The sequence below is a fragment of the Capsicum annuum genome, chromosome 11 (genome assembly GCF_002878395.1).
Source record: "Capsicum annuum cultivar UCD-10X-F1 chromosome 11, UCD10Xv1.1, whole genome shotgun sequence".
Taxonomy (NCBI): domain Eukaryota; kingdom Viridiplantae; phylum Streptophyta; class Magnoliopsida; order Solanales; family Solanaceae; genus Capsicum; species Capsicum annuum.
The window spans coordinates 132,950,811-132,969,206 of NC_061121.1; the positions used below are offsets into that span (position 1 = coordinate 132,950,811).

At 36.0% G+C, this 18,396-nt stretch overlaps 1 protein-coding gene across 1 annotated transcript; it reads left to right on the forward strand.

Moving 5' to 3' along the window:
- The first annotated feature begins 346 nt into the window (after nucleotides 1-346).
- On the forward strand, nucleotides 347-4,059 carry LOC107847943 (BTB/POZ domain-containing protein At1g67900). Its single transcript, XM_016692561.2, has 4 exons — nucleotides 347-1,020; nucleotides 1,245-1,314; nucleotides 1,592-2,851; nucleotides 3,372-4,059. The coding sequence occupies exons 1-4, from the start codon at nucleotides 962-964 to the stop codon at nucleotides 3,867-3,869; spliced, it is 1,887 nt and encodes a 628-aa protein (XP_016548047.2). The 5' UTR covers nucleotides 347-961; the 3' UTR covers nucleotides 3,870-4,059.
- The last annotated feature ends 14,337 nt before the right edge of the window (nucleotides 4,060-18,396 follow it).

Genomic DNA, 18,396 nt, shown 5'->3' on the forward strand with positions numbered 1-18,396 from the left:
AAGAGTAATTTTACACTCACATATCTAGTAATCTATCAAAAAGAGAATAATAATTATGTATTAATTTTTTAAGAAAGAATAACCCTGTAATTTTACACTCACGTATCTAGCAATCTATCAAAGAGAGAATAATAATTATGTATTAATTTTTTTAAAAAAAGAATAACCCTTTGTAATTCAACAACAAATTAATCAATTTATGATGATTTTTTTATATTGCAAAATATGTCAGAATGACTTCCTTAGCCATGTCCGTCAGACTTTTGGTCTAAATGAATTTTATGATTTTTTTTTTTGTCTTTTCCAATTTCAGTTATTAATATTAAAATAAATTTTGTGGCTGTACATTTTCCTTTTTTCTTTCTTGTTTCTTTTTTAAAATTGACCGGTATTGTATTGGTCCTTTAATCTTAATGAGAATTGGGGTACCTTTGATTCTTTATGTTTGCATGTCTAAATCTAACTGCAAACTTGACAGTAAGGACAAGAATTTTGGGAGTGCTTGATTTTCTTGGTTCATGTCATTTTAGTCATCATCATCTTTATTATAAATTGCATTAGTGCTAGCCAGATGCTAACAAATCCCACAACCTTTAGACAATCCTTTAGTTTTATGTCCCTTCTCTTTTTAATCTTCATTCTCCTAAGCAACTATTTGTGAGTTGAATAAGTGTCAATCTTGTTGGGTAATTTACCAAACTTTTAGAAAAATTAACAAGACAGGATATTCTAAAGGGGGTGTATAACTAAGTGGTGTTTCTTTTTGTTTTTAGACAATATCTATTGCTAGTAGCTGGAGGAGGAACTTTCAAAGGTAGTGGTGTCTAAAAAAGTGAACCTTTCAACTATCGTAACAAATGGCTTTGTCTCTGTCTCTTTGATTCTGCCATGGTTTTGCATATTGGATGATATATTTTTGTTTTTGAGAGCATTAACATACAAAAAGAAAAGCCTCAAAAACATGAAGTTTATGAAACTTGGATCTAGGCCTGACACTTTCATCACTACTGAGGCTGTAAGGTAACTTCATGTTTTCTTTCTCTGTTTCTTGGATTCAGCTAGAAATAGTTTAGAAGACTTCAAAGAAACCAAGATTTCCTTTCTTGATGCAACAACAACATACCAGTGAAAACGCACAAGATGGGTCTGGGAGGGTAGAATGTATGCAAACCTTACCTCTACCTCTTAGAGGCAGAGAGCCTGTTTCCAAAAGACTGTCGGCTCATTTTTTTTTCTTGATGCAGGTCAGTTAATTCTGAAGTTATTAGTGATCTCATAGTCCAAGTAAAGGGTAGCAGATATTTGCTTCACAAGGTTAAATTTCTAACTTTTCTGGGTTCCTTCTCTTTTTCTTTTCCACTTGGTCAATATTTGGCTGAACTTGAAAAATGAGGACTTTGAAGTATATTAAATTCTTGATAGTTGAAATTGTGTTGAATTTTTGTGAGTGAACGAATTTTTTCAATTTAAATACTCATTGAGTTTTCAACTTCAAATTTTCTATTTTTATTCAAGGTTAAAATAACTATGGATGTACACATAATTTGTATATCCAAATGCCTACTAATGTCGAGCTAATTGTGTTAAACAGTTTCCTCTGCTGTCAAAGTGCTCAAGGCTGCAGAGGCTATGCTCTGAAAGTCCAGAAACCTCACAGCACCAAATTGTGCAGCTACCAGATTTTCCTGGTGGAATTGAAGCATTTGAGCTATGTGCAAAATTCTGCTATGGAATCACTATTACTCTAAGTGCCTACAACATTGTTGCGGCTCGGTGTGCTGCAGAGTACCTGCAGATGACAGAGGATGTAGAGAAAGGAAACTTGATTTACAAACTCGAAGTATTCTTCAATTCTTGCATACTTTCAGGTTGGAAAGACTCAATTGTGACATTACAGATTACTAAGTCCTTTCCTTTATGGTCTGAGGACTTGGGAATTACAAGCAGATGTATTGAAAACATTGCTTCAAAAGTCCTGGCTCATCCTTCAAAGGTGAATTTGTCGAGGACCTACTCAAGAAGAGGCCCGAGGGATGATATTTCTTGCAATGAATCTGAAAGCAGAAGGCATAATAAAGGTTCATCTAAAGTTTGGTGGGCTGAAGATTTAGCAGAATTGAGCATAGACCTTTATTGGAGAAGTATGATAGCCATCAAATCTGGTGGGAAAGTACCTGCTAGTGTTATCGGTGATGCATTGCGAGTTTATGCTTCAAGATGGTTACCAAACATTTCAAAGTATGCAAATCATGAGAAGCATGTGGTACATGATCAATCCGAATCAGATTCAATTGGAAAACACAGGCTGCTTTTGGAGTCAATAATCAGCTTGTTACCAGCTGAAAAGGGGGCAGTTTCTTGTAGTTTCTTGTTGAAACTGCTTAAAGCCGCTAACATTCTGAAGGCTTCTTGTTCATCCAAGATGGAATTGGCAAGAAGGGTTGGGCTTCAATTAGAAGATGCTAGTGTTAATGATCTGTTAATACCTTGTGTCTCACACACATTTGACACAATTTATGATGTGGATGTGGTTATCACCATATTACAACAGTTCATGTTGCAGGTGCAAAGTCCCCCAACGAGTCCACTAAGAAGGAAAGGAGATTTTGAGAGGAGAAGGTCCCGGTCCGCGGAGAATATTGACCTTGAGTTTCAAGAAAGCAGAAGATCTTCTTCAGCATCACATAGCTCAAAACTCAAGGTAGCTAAGCTTGTCGATGGATATCTTCAAGAAATTGCCAGTGACACAAATTTGCCCCTGTCAAAATTCATAACAATTGCTGAAGCAATTCCAGAGTTTGCCAGGCTTGACCATGATGATCTTTACAAAGCAATTGACATCTATCTCAAGGTAAAATTGCAGATAACATCTTCAACTATACCATTATCTTTTGCCCAATTACTGTTGAGGTTTCTATTTTATTTAAAGAAATCAAAAACGTTACATCCATATGTAGAAATAATTCTTTGCATATGTCCTAAGTGTTAAAAACTAGGATGTGGGGCATTACCATGTTAGCAGATAACCAACTCTTTGACATCTTAATATCCTCAAATTCAATGTTCAGTTAGAATTAGAAGCTCTAATTCTGATTTATAGAATCAGGCATGTTCAGCCTACATCATGTTGACAGTTAAAAAATAAGATAACTTTGAAGAAACTGTAGAGGATGAATTGTTGTTATAATGAAAATGATTTAAGTTATACGCACTCACTAACTGTGTAAAGAGTTTTACACGATCAATGTCGTTTAATCACTTTTACAGGGTTATCAATTACTGAGTTAATACTAATCATAGATATGACAATGTAATTTTAGATTGTATATTTTCTAACTGATGTTGTATATATATCTTTAACGATAATGCAGGGGCATCCAGGGCTGAACAAGAGTGAAAGAAAGCGCCTGTGCAGGATATTAGACTGCAAGAAACTATCAATGGATGTTTGCATGCATGCTGCACAAAATGAATTACTTCCACTAAGGGTAGTTGTTCAAGTTCTTTTTTTTGAGCAAGCTCGAACCGCCATGTCTGGTGGACATGTAACAGAGTTGCCTAGTAACATCAAGGCACTTCTAGCAAACCATGATGACACAGCCAAGACTTCAGCATCTTTTAACAAGGCCAAAATGATACCAGTTGATGACCAGTGGAGTAATGCCTCAGGCCTAAAATCACCAAAGTCCAACATTTCAACTCTGAAAATGAAGCTAGCTGAAGATGACGATTTGGATGAACATAATGCTGATGAAATTGGGAAATCTTCAAGAATTCGCGCTCTATGTGTGCTTCCAAATCGACCTAAAAAAATGTTCAGCAAGTTATGGTCAAACAGTAGATCATCAGTGGCAAGTGAAAAAAACTGATAATTTTTACCTTTACTTAAAAAGGTAACATATACTCTGTTATCATTATTGTGGCCTTAAGAATATTTATTTTTCCTTTTATTAGTTTCCGGAGAACAATTTGTAGCATTTAGAATAGAGAAATCTTTATGCTTAAGTATTGGTGTAAGCTGTAACCTAAGCTAATAAAAGTACAAAATTGTTACAATTAGAAGGGATGTGTTGAACTTCTTTTGTTGGAGATTGAAATTGATTAAAGAAAGAGTTCATTGAGATGTATTTTAGTTGTACATGTGCCATCAGTTTATGAGAAAATAGTCCCTAGAGTAGGTTTAAAATAATCCCTTAATTATACACTTATCATTCTTGGTCCTTTAATTATTTAAAAACTTATTAAGTTTGATTTTTGACTATTTTTTATATAAATAATGTAGAATTTATATTAATGAAATTTTTACTTCGGTGAAATTAAATCGTAACTCATTTCCTTAATTGTTTCTCTCTCCTTACCACCTTTTTCTCAAATTCCTCTAGTGAAAAAATCCTTAACCTCAACAATTCAAAATAAAATTTATCCGAAAAGAAGGCACAAGCTCTAATAAAAGGAAGTATATTATTGTTGCTACTGACTTGAATATGCTATGTTTCGGAGAGGACGACAATAACGACAAAGTTTGATGTAAGTCAAAAATTTTATAACCATTGAGGACAACTTGAACAAATGAAAATTCAAGATGGAGATTTTGGGTATGATTTGAGTAGTTTAAAGAAAGTAGCCAGGGAAAGTGTCACGATCCAAAAACGAGAGTCATGATGGTACTTGTCGCAGTGTACCTTGACAAGTAAGCCTATCACCCACACTAATATAAAAAGAGGAAAAAACAGAAATACCCCAAGATAAGGCTTCTAGAATGAAGTTGAACCATACAAGTAATTATAACAACACAGAGAGAACATATCCAAATACCATACATTCTCAAAATCAGGTGTCAATAGTGTAAGAACTACTAATACAAATCATGAGTAAAATACATCAAAAATATTTACACAGGTCAACGTCTGTCTCCGAATACAAATAAAGACATTACTATTATAGAAAGATAAAGGTGAACTCAAGACGCATGAATGTCCAACCGCTACCTTAAGAAATTTGAAGGAGCTCGAAATCAACTAATTTGAGGCACACTCGAGTTACGACCTGCACCAAAAGAGCGCAGTTGGCGTGAGTACGACAAAGTAGTAAATAGAGCATACAAAATATACACTAAGGGCACGTCGCCTGCAATAAAAAAAATGTCCCACAATGATAGCCCACATTGCTTGCACAAACAGTTCTAATATCACAAATACAACAACATAGCAAGTATAACACAAGTATACATTATATCACATGCAAGTATAAACAGAGAAGAACAAGTATATACAAGATGGTCAAGTACAAGTAACAGGATATAGAGTAAGTAGATATATAACAAGTCAATACGTAAATTCAACCACAAAATCAACACAATAAAACAAATGCAATGCATAAGACGATGATGCTGATGATGATAATAATGTGATGTTGCTGCTGATGATGATGCATGAGGTTGGCACACAGCCTGGAGATTGGCACATAGCCCTGAGATAGGCACACAACCTTGTTTTCGGTATTTTTAGTATTATCAGTATTTCTAGTATTTTCAAAGCACAAGTACACATGCATAATACACAAATCAAGTACACATGCATGACAACAAGTAAATATAAAGCAATAAAACAAACAAGTGAAATGATGTGTACAATGATATGAGCATGATGATGCAATGTTCACAACCATTCAAAATGAGTATTTCCACAACCAATTCACATAATGTATTTCGACAACCAATTCATATGATGTATTTTCTCAATCAATTACAACATTACAATTCCACAACCACGTGAGCGAATATCCATCCTATTTTCACTATCCATGAATTTTTCACGTGATCCATATGCCCATAAAGTTTGAATATATAACAATACGTCAAAGACACCACAATAGACATTTCTAACATCACAATGCAATAATCACATGTATTCCAGAATATCAACATCACATAAGACCTCACACGATCACACATATCACGTAATATCTCAAATTCAACATTTACAACACATATAGGCCCCCACACGGGCACAACATATAGATAGTCATTTTTTATGATTAGTTCTCACCCTTAACATGTATATTAGTATATAAATTAACTACTTAGCCCAATCTGAAGAGTTAAGTCATAACCTACCTTGAATGCCGAAATCTACACTTTAAACTCACGACCTTACTATCTCGAAATCAACTAAAATCAAGAAATATAAAATTAATGCATCAAAACAAAGCCAACGATACTCATATTTCCTACTTTTGTTAGGTGTCAAAATGAACCCCTAAAATGGGTTTAAAAAAATGGCAAAATCAAAACTTTATTACAAAAATGTGTTTCCATATTTTTAGGAATCTACATATGAAAACCCAAGTCAAATCGAGTAAAAAACGAGGTTTGAATTGAAGAAAAATTATTTTTGAGCTTCATCGGGTAAATCTTTGAAGTCCGTGTTAAAATAAAAAATTGAATTTGTTTTGAAGGTTAAATTAATGAAAACTAGTAATTATAAGATTAAAACATTATTCAAGTGAAAATGAGTGAAATTGGGATTTAAAATCTAGTCCTGAGATTTTGAAGTTTTGAGAAATTAATCAAAGAATTAGAGTAGAAAAGGATGAAATCTCACCTTAAATCCATAATAGAATCAAGAAATAAATGTTAATCTAGCTTCCCAAGCTCCCACAAGCTTCACCTTTAAGCTCTCACACTATTTTAGAGTTTAACTCTCAAGAGGCAAAGTAAAGAATGAGCAAATGGGCAAAAAAAAAGGGATAAAAACTTATTTATATTGCAGATTTTAAAGTCAAAAAACGGACTTCGACGGGGTGTCCGAGATTCATTCAGAGTCTAATATACGCAAACAAACTATGTAAATACATTAAATTTGCTCTAAACTCAATGAAAATATCATATTTTCAAAAACATATCATTTTCGCAAAGTTGACACCCGAAATCCGAAATTATAATTTTTCAAATCGAGGGTTGAAATGAGATTTAAAAGCCATAAAACCCAACCAAACATGTTACTACCCTAAAATTGATGTTCCAGACACATTGGTGAAGTCGTTTTTTTAATCCTAGGTCATTTCGACCAAATATGAGTCCCACACCCATATTTTAAATTTTTCCAACTTTTCAACCAACAGGTCGAAATGAGCTGGGGTGTATTAGAACCCAAACCAATAGGATACCTAGCCTAAAATTGATATTTCAGAGCTGCTGGCACAGTCTGTTCAGCCATCCATTGCACAAATCAAGAGATAATCACAAAAGTCCAAAATAAGGCTCTTGAAGCCATTAAAAACCATAATATCGCATAAATGGTTCCAAAATACATCGGGAACCATGCCAATCACCCCCACACCTCATAAATACCACAATACAACTACGGGGAAGGTTAAAATAATAAAATCACATAAATCACTACATATTTCATTAAAAAGCTGATCGTTACATCATCCACCACTAAAAATCTAATTCGTCCTCATACTAAAGGCAAAAGAAATGCCTGAATCAATGAAGTGTTGGGGGTAGGAACTACACATATCAGACTCGACCTTTAAAGTAGCCTAATCTATAGGTCGATGTCTCCACTGAACCTTAACCACAGGATAACTCTAGAGCACAACCGCCTAACATCCCTAGATAAAATAGAGACCGACTTCTCAACAAAGGACAACCGTTCATCTAACTGAACAGACTCCCAACGAATGACATGAAACTCACTAGGAGTGTAACAGTGAAGTATAGAAACATGAAAAACTGGATGAACAGCTAATAAATTTGGAGGCAAAACTAACTCATAGGCCACATCACCAATAGTTCGAAGAATCTCAAATAGACCAATTTACCTGGGCTAAGCTTTCCCCTCTTCCCAAACCCCATCACACCCTTCATGGTTGAAACTCAAAGAAAAACACACTCACCAACACTAAGTCTCAAGGAAAGAAGTCTACGATCCTCATAACACTTCTGATTACTCTGATATGCTCGAAGTTTATCCTGAAAAGTCTTCCAAAAGTGAAATGTGAATATCGAACCACGATCTGAGATGATAGACATGGGCACACCATGAAGTCTCACAATCTCACAAATATAGATACGAACTAACCTCTCGGCACTGAATGAAACCTGAGCTGGAATGAAATGGGCTAACTTGGTCGATCGATTCATGATGACCTAAGCATTGTCAGAACCGTAAAAAGTATGAGGTAAATCAGTCACGAAGTCTATAGTGATCCGCTCCCACTTTCACTCAGGAATGGGCAACTTCTGAAGAAATCCACCAAGTCTTATATGCTCAGCCTTCACCTGATGACAACAAAGGCAACGAGCTACGAAGTTCGCTACATCCTTTCTCATACCGCCCCACCAGTAGTGTTGTCTCAAATAACGGTACATCTTAGTCTCTCCTGAATAAATAGAATACTTAGAATAATGGGCCTCCTCCAAACTCAACCTAATCTAATCGCCCATTCTCTACACATAAACTCAGCCCCCAATCCTTAAAACACCATCCAAATCAAGTGAGGCTTCCTTAGCCTCACCACTTAAAACCTTATCTCAAATTGATCTAAACCCTGTATCATCAAACTGATGAACTCAAATCTGCTCCATCAAAGAAGACCTATCCTCCACGAAGCCCAAAACATATCCAGGTGTCAAAATATAAATCTTAACCATATGGTTAGCTAAAGACCGGACCTCTAAGGCCAAAGACTTCTCTTGGGTCAAAAGATGCCAAGCTACCCATGCTAGTCGACTTTTGTCTTAAGGCATTCGCAACCATATTAGCCTTGCCTAGATGATAGAGAATAGTCAAGTCATAATCCTTAAGTATCTCAAGCCAACGACGCTGCCTCATATTAAGATCTCGTTGGGTAAAGAAATACCGAGGGCTACAATGATTTAAGGAAATCTTACAATGGACTCTATACAAGTAATGCCTTCACAACTTCAAAGCAAACACAACCGTCCACAACTCTAAATCATGGGTAGGATAACTCCTCTCATAGGGCTTCAATTAACGAGAAGCATATTCAATCACGTTGCCTTCCTACATAATCACAATACATAACCCAACACCTGTCACATCATAAAAGACGGTAAAACCCATGCCCTCCTTGGGCAAGGTCAAGATAAAACTGAAGTCAATAAATCTTTGAGCCTTTGAAAGCTTGCCTCATAAGCATCAGACCACTCAAATAAAATCTTCTTCTGATTCAAATTGGTCAACAGAGCTGCAATTGATGAGAAACCCTCTACAAAACACCAATAATAACCTACCAAGCCAGCAAAACTCTGAATTTCGATAGGAAAAGTAGTTCTAGCCTAATCATGAACCACTGCAACCTTGGTTGGATCAACCATGATACTCTTCTTAGTCACCACATAACCTAAGAAAGAAATAGACTCCAACTAAAACTCACGCTTAGAGAACTTGGCATATAATTTCTCATCACTCAATATCTGAAGCACAATTAATAAATGCTCCTCATGCTCATCCTTACTCTTGGAATAAACCAAGATATCATCTATAATTATAATAACAAAAGAGTTGAAATATGGTTGAAACAACCAGTTCATCAACTCCATGAATGTGGTAGGGGAATTAGTCAACCCAAAAGACATGACCAAGAACCCATGGTGACCATATCGAGTTTAAAAAGTTATCTTCAAAATATTTAATGCTCTAATCCTCAACTAGTGATAACCGATCCTCAAATTAATCTTCAAAAACACCGCGACACCCTAAAACTGATCAAATAAATCATTAATATGGGGAAGAGGATACTTATTCTTAACTGTCACCTTGTTCAATTGTTGATAATTAATGCACTTATGAATACACCCATTCTTCTTCTTCACAAATAAGATAGAAGCATTCTAAGGCGATACACTAGGTTGGATAAATCCCTTATCCAATAACTCCTACAACTGATTCTTCAATTCTTCTAACTCAGTTGAGGCTATCCTATAAGAAGAATAGAAATAGGCTTGGTGCCCGACTCAACTTCAATAGCAAAATCAATATCACGATCCGCTGGTATACTAGACAAATCCGTAGGAAACACATTCATAAACTCATGAACAACACTGACAAAATTCAAAGAAGAAGGTGAAGCAATACTAGTATAAAAATATGATCCAAATAAGACAAACATTCCCTCTCAATCAATCGACGAGCTTGAATATATGATATGACCCTCTTGGGTCTTGAATGAAGTGCACCCTTCCAAGCTAGCCTTGGTACAGCCGACAAAGCTAGAATCATGGTCTTAGCAAAATAACTAATACATCATGATAAGGAGCCAACCAATATATACCCAAAATAACATCAAAATAAACCATATAAAACACAATCAAATCTACCTAAGTCTCACGACCACTAAAAGTCACAACACAAGATTAGTACACCCAATCCACCACTAATGAATTTTCTACAGGGGTAGATTAATGATGTCCAAGCAACACCTCCTATTAGATGATAATACAGTCATTGTTATAGTAACCCATCTAAGGTTAGGGTCAAATCCCAAAGGAACACTTGGTTTAGCAGATCTCAATAGTTGTAGTCAATAGGCTAAACAAAAAAAGTAAATGAGGAGTTTTGATTATAGTATTCGAGAGCAAAGAACAATATTAACTTGGTTGAAATCAATCATGAGTGAACACTAGGGTTGTGTTCCCCCTGGCTTCACCCTTTACCTTTTGCGTCTCAGAGAGTCGCACTTCTAACCCTTATTTTGATCCCAGTTAACTATTACCTTTTGAGTCTCTAGTTATTAGATAAAACCTTACCATCTTATGTAGATAGAACTTAGAAATGTGGATCGACAGTTAAAATTCCAAATTACTATTGTCTTTATCATTTTATAGTCACTACTCTTCGTTTAAAGTAAGTAGAAACATGTAGGTGGGATCATAATGTGTGCACCCATTAAGAAATCAATCATAAGAAAGATAAAGAAATACATACCATTGGTATTGGTGAATATCAACAATCACACTTCCCTTACTTCATCAATTTCCTAGGGTTTCCACAACTCTAGCTATGGGTTTTAGTCGCTCATGATTGTGAAGAAATCAATAATTCATAATAGAAAGAATAGATGAAATCACAATGATAAGATGAATAAAAACCCACAACTATAACTCAATCAAAGTCAATACATGTAAATCCTAAGATCAAAGATAGATCTTGAATTCATAATATGTTTCTAAGTGTTAAAGGTGTGTTAATCCTACTAAAAAGTACATAAGGGGCATTTATAGTACACGAGAAACCCCTAAAAACAAAGCTCGAATGAACTAGAAAAAAATTGGGTCAGTGGCCACCTGCGGTCTGGCACAGGGCATGGGTACAGATCGCAGGTTCCGGATGGACAATTTCTTACAAGCCAGCTCTCAGGATTTTGGATTTCTGTCACCCACTTTGTCTACATGTGGTTCGTAGGTTGACTTAGTAGGTATTAAGAGTCAGTTTTTCAGCTCTTTGTCGACTCTCAAACATGCATTAATCATGATCAAGTCGGAAAACATCCCAATCATCCATAATCGCTCCAAAAGTATCCAAAACACCTTTTCACCTTTTTTATGAACTTAGCATCCAAAACATGGTTTTCTATGAAACATACCCAAATCAAATCATATCTAACAAAAAGGCCTCAAAAACTTATTTTGTTTCCTCATTTTAAGCGTCGAAAGTGCTATATTTTTATAGCACATTATACATACACGAATAGGCATGGCAAGAAGCTCACTAACAGAATCCAAATCTAAAGTAAAACATGTAGTCAATATGAGAAGGTCGATCTAGGGTCAAATACCATAGATGCAGATCTGAAATTAAATGAGGATAATACTTGTGATAGCAACATTAGAAGCCTTTGCCTCAGGCCTGGTGGATATAGCATAACACTAACCATAACCCTCAACTGGTTGAGTATCCCCCATAACCACTACCACGTGCTCCACCACTTCTACTTCTCACACCTTTGGTAATACCCCTACCTCTCATAGCTTAAATAAGAGTAGCTCTAATCACAGGGTGGGAATAATACTTGGCCAAATGGTCAACCTTATCATATATAAAGAAACCTCTATAGCACACTCAATAGGCGAAGGTACCACTGGGCCCGAATGACCACCCAAAACTGTAGAACTAGAAGATCCATCACTTGACCTCTGTAAGGCTGTCTACACTGGTAAAACACCACAAATTTTTTCCCTTGAAAATTTTTTGAGCCTGGAGCTCACTTCCATGGTTACGACTATAACATCAGAGTCGTAGGGTGTCTTGACAACTCATTGAGATGAGTCATACCCAAACCAGTAAGTTTGAGACTTGATTCTGCTCTAAGTATGAGTGGTTCACTAAGAGCCGTAAGGATATGAGTGGTTCACTAAGAGCTGTAAGGATATGTCACGAGTCATTAGGTGAAATCGTAGGAGTCCCAAATTTTATTTATGTTAACTATGACTGGACTCTATGAGTCGTAGGGTCTTATTACAAATGGGTTGGTTGAGTCATAAGGTCGACAGTATATTGGGTTCCTAGTCATAGTCTTAGTTACGACTCATGGTGATGAGTCATATGGTATGGTTACGATTCAAGGGGTCGAATCATGGTTAAAGACGACACTTTTTAGGTTTTAAGTTGAGGGAACTATGGACATTTCCCACTTTATAAATTTGTGAACTGAATCAAACTCCCTATTTATTTTACAAAAATGAATGATTAAAAGTCAACTAATCTGCATACAACTTAATTAGCATCATATTCCCTGTGGGATTCGACCCCAACCTAGTTGGTTTATATATTTAACAATAATTTTGGCGTATCAAATTTTCGCGCCGTTGCCGGGGAATGCGGTTGTCGATTGACTTTATGTGTGTTAATTGACTATTAATCAAGTTTTCTTATTTTATGTTTATTTGTTGTTTTTGTTCATTACAGGCTCATTTTTGTTTATTCCATGAACCAGAAGTTCTGGTGAACCATTATTACCCTTCAATCCCGAACCTCATCTCATTGAAAGAATGTCTAACCAACAGGAAGTCAAAAGATTAGCCGCTTTGGCTAATGCTCAATTAAATCAAAAAAATATAGATAACCCAGGTCGGGTACCTAATCTAGATAAAGAGGAATTGGGAGATGATGATTTAATTGACCCGGTTAATAGGAGGCGTACAATAGAAGTAGTTGCATATGTAAATCAAAATTGTCCATTCAGAGGAAAACTAGACCGCCAAGATATGCAGTTTAATATTGACAATGATGAGGATGATTTAGATGGAGCTAGAGCTACAAGGGCAATCATTCCACCACCACTAGCTTCTGGGGCGAAATTTAACATCACCAGTAGTATGATCCAGCTATTGAATTTGAAAAGACTCTTTGGTGGATTACCTGGTGATGATCCAAATCTACATTTGGTGAATTTCATTAATATTTATAAGTCGTTTGATAATCCTGGAGTAGGACAAAATGCTATTCATTTGAGATTGTTCCTACTGTCTTTGTCTGGAGAGGTAACTATATGGTTGAATGAGCTAACTCCTGATTCTATAACAAACTGGAGGCAATTGAAAGGAGCTTTCCTAGAAAGGTTCTTTTTGCCCTCCAGAATGTTATACTTGAGGGATGAGATCAACAACTTTAGAAAACTAGATAATGAAGCTTTGTATAAGACTTGGACGAGGTTTAAAAAGAAGTTGAATCAATGCCCAAATCATAAGATGACTGATGAACACTTCATAGAAATATTTTATAGAGCTTTGAACTCACTTACAAAGCCAATAGTAGATAATGCTGCAAGAAGAGCAGTGTAGGAGAGAAGAGAAGCATGATCAGGATATGGCTTACATGAAAACCCAGATGGATCTACTCACGAAACATTTGCTATCAGGGAATGTAGAAAAGGTAAAAGCTGTAGGGTCCCATGATAAGAGAACTAAACCAAACACCGAGAAAGAGGCTAAATATTTGCATAACCAGGGGGGTTTCGGACCGGTGGTCAAGGAAATCAAGGTTGGAACCATCAAGGAGAGTGGAAGAATAAAAGTAACAGGAGTGAACTGTATGTACCTCTTAGAATTCGTGATAATGCTGCCACCAGTTTAGGCAAAATGTCCATGGAGGACATGATGGAGAAACTATTAAAGGGAGTTGAGGCGACCAATTCTGGGGTGACTACTATGAAGAGTGACATGTATTCCATAAGTCAGCTAGTAAATTTGCACTCAAATACTATTAAACAACTAGAGCAGAAGATGAGCCAATTATCCATAACATTCAACTAAAGATAGAATGGGACTCTACCAAGTTATATAGTTCAGAATCTAAGGACTGATGGATCGTGTATGGCTATTACCTCTAGGAGCGGTAAGATATTATCTAGTCCAGGATTGGGAGTATCCTTTCATACTGATGTGGTCGAAATGGATTGAAAGATGGTTGATGAATCTTCAATGATGCCTGTGGATTTGGGAGGTTCAGAAAAGAAGAGTGTGAAAGTAGAACAACCACCTAAGCCAAAGTACGTTAGTGATGTAGAGCAACACATAAGAAAAGAGGTAAAAGTTTCTCCAGTTAAAATCCCATGCCCACCACCCCATTTTTATAACGATTAAAGAAGAAAAAAGATAAAGGTAAGTTTAACAAATTCATGGCTATTTTGAAGCAATTGATAGTGAACGTGCCTTTAGTTAAAGCACTGGAACAGATACCCAGATATGATAAGTTTATGAAAGATTTGTTCACGAAGAAAAGGACCGTGACCTATGAAATAGTAGACAATCTTCATCATTGCAGTGCCATTGCTACAAGATCTATTGTTTAGAAAAAAACTGATCCAAGAGCATTTACTCTCCTATGTATGATTGTATCGCTAAATTTTGAAAAGGCCCTTTATGAATTTAGGACAAGTATAAATCTTATTCCATTGGCGGTTTTCAAGAAAATGGGTTTGGGAGATCCTACGCCCACTAATATGCGGCTTCTAATAGCGGATAGATCGGTGTAAAGGGCAATTAGGATGCTGTATGATGTACTTGTAAACGTTGCTAATTTTATATTTCCTATCGACTTTGTAATTCTTGATTGCAAAGTGGACTTCAAAGTACCCATAATTTTGGGCAGGCCATTCTTAGCAACTGGGAGAGTATCAGTTGACATGGAGCTGAATGAGCTGAAATTTAGGCTCAACGAGAAAGAAGTTAGTTTTGAAGTATGTCAGTTCATGAAACAGCAAAGGAAGATGAGGGTCCTCTAGATTGTTGATGTATTCTACGAAGATGAGTGAGATGTACCAGTTAAGGACAGGTCTGCTGTGGAGACCATAGCCAGTTTGGTTAAACTTGCAAGCAAGGATATAAGTGACTTCAAAGTGGCTGGACTTGGAATAAACCATTTTCTTAATCCAACAAATGAGGTACAAGTGGTATCATCGATGTATCTTGATGGAGTCTAAGTAGTCAAGATAATTGATTCATGCTGCAACGTTAAATCAGCTATGATATTTTTTTATCATGTTAAATAAAAATACAAAAATAAGAGTGGAGCCACGACTGAAACTACGGTGCTTGGTGGGAGGCAACCCATCCTTCTAATTATTTTTAGTTGTTTTTTTAATTAATTATAGGTGCATGAAGTACTAAGAAAGTGATTGGTACGAAATTCTTTTTGAAAGTGAGCCATACCAAAGGTGGTAAGTTTAGGAGTAACGGGAACATTACAGGTAAGTTAGAGTGGTCAAATGTGTAAGGCTTGAGTCATGATTCATGTTAGAGTTATGACCCAAATTATGTTAATACGACCCCAAAAGTTTTGCGGTGCGACTTTATTTTGTGATTTTTAATAAAATCTGTGGTGGTAGTGTAGGGATCGGGCCAATAGGCCCAATCTCAGATCCCACCATTGACCTTGATAGGGGTGTGGGGGTGAATCCCCCGTGGTATAGACCTTTCCCACTACCTCAATTAAGAGATAAAGTGGGCGTCAAAACTGCCTAAGTCATGTTATCCCTTGTACAGTGCCCAAAGTTAAGAAGGCTATGAATTATGCATCGCCTAACACATAACCTACGCCCACTATGTCACTTGTGCAATTGCGTATGCAACACCTAACCTGACTTGTGTGATACCTTAGGTAGCACACACCTTAATATTGGCGATTGCTTGTGCATCTTATACTTACCTTTGTACGATAACATGTGCGACACCAACCATACCGCATAGGCTCACTGTTTCATGTGTGCGATGGCCAATGTGACGCACACTTAAACTTGTGTGCCGCACATCACTCCAAATTCAGCTTAGTGTCCGGCTTTTCATTGGGTCAACCCGACCCAAATTTCATTCTTTAAATAGAATCCAATCCCTAAATGCCCAAATTCACCCTTATTTCACCCCTAAGCCATACAATATTGTGCTCTCAACATTCTTCTTTTACTTCAAGGTTATTCTTTGCTTAACAATCTCATGAATTTTCCCCTTCTTTTCTCAAACTTCCATCTTCAAGGTAAGTTTACTTTCTTAATCCTTAGTTATTGTGATTTTATGTTATAGTTAATTGGTTTCTTGAGGATTATGGATTAAATTCTTTCCATAGCTATGTCAAAGAGAGGTTTCAACCATCTTGGGAAGATAAACATCATTGTTGTAGTAGACACCATTGTTGTAGTACTTTGAGCTTTTGCATGTGATTGAATTGTTCATGACTAATGTAGTTTAGTTGTGTGTCCATTATTTCATAACTTACTTGATGGAACATGGTGTTTGTTAAATCGTGTGAAAGTGATGGTATTTTGTGTATATTGATATGTTGAAGCTCTAAGGCATAACTTTGTTCAAAAATTATTTCATTAAAGTAAAATTAGTGGAATTGAAGTGAGTGAATTGTATTGTGACTAATATTGGTGCACCATGTCAGAGTGTATGTCGGCGAAGTCTGAGTACCCTACAAGAACACTTAATTGGTTTATACTAACAAATTAAGTATGGGGTGGTGACTTCACCACCCTTATCTTAATTATAGTTAGTTTATTATGTGCGGCTGACGTGGATGATATGATGAATACAGGAAAAATGGCTCTGATGATGATATCGATGCAGGTGACATAACTCCTAATATCGATAAGGAGTACTACTAACCAGGTTCTTTATCTTTGTTATTTGAACTGGGGATAGTGCTTAGCTTAAGTGTGGGGTGGCTGGTTACTTTGCTACTTACTTTGTAAGAAAATAGTACCTTCACTTTAGTATACTTTTGTGATAGGATTAGTGATTTTGTTTATTTTGTATCTTGTTAGATGTTTGTTTGATTTAGTCATAATTAGGTGCTTTTATCGATGATATATGGATGATGACCATCTTAAGATAAAATTAGTCATTTACTTGTATGTAACTGTTCTTGTGGATCACATGACATTATAACATAAGTATGTGATGGATCATTATGTTTGAAACACCTAGGCTCTAGTTGTGACTCTTGTTATGATTGTTTATTTTATTTGAATTCATTTTGTTGGGTCAAGAATCTATAATGCTCCTAATTGAATTGACCATGTGCCATGTGTGTGTAAGACTATTGTATGTTCCTTATTGCAACTGATACTAGAACTTGTTTGGTGTTTGTACAAAGAGAAATAAAGATTGTGAGTTTAAGAGATGATTTAGCCATTTCTTCGATAGCCATTGTTCATGCCTTCTTTGGACCTACCTTTGCACATTATCTTAGCTAGACCCATTGAGCCTTTAGCTTGTTCTTTTGTTAGCCTCATATGTAGCCTAACCCATTCTTTAATAGACCGTAATTTGATCCAAAGGCTCCTAAGCTCTTTAATGTAAAATCAATTTAAGTTAGGAGTTTAACAATAAGAGAAAAAAGGTAAAATTGATGCCCCAAAGTCAAGTTATTGGCGTGTGCATTTGATGTGGTTAGGAGTATCAAAAATTATTGAAAAAGTTCTAAATTTTATCCCGAACATGTTACAATGAACCTATTTTGGCCCTGGTCCTTCTTGGACATTATACACCTCAACTAAGGAAAATTGTTTAAGTTGAGGGTGGCTATCATAGGGTGTGTAACGTGAAATGGGTGCAAGAAAAAAATATTGAAAGAGCTGCATACTCCCACCATGGTAATTATTAATTGAGTTTAATGGGATAGGGTGAAAACAAAGGATACGGATATATGAAAGTGGAGTAAATTGGTTGTTAGAAATTGGTCTTAGTTATAGAATGTAGTGTATTAAATCTCTTAGGGAAGATAGTCACTATTTCTGGCCAAAATAGTTCCTACCCATCCTTTAAACTGCATTACACCCCGTAAAAGACCTATTTGATCCTAATCTTAGCATTTTGAGAAGTATTACACTAAGGAAAAGCATATGGTCATCAGTTGTAATTTGAGAATT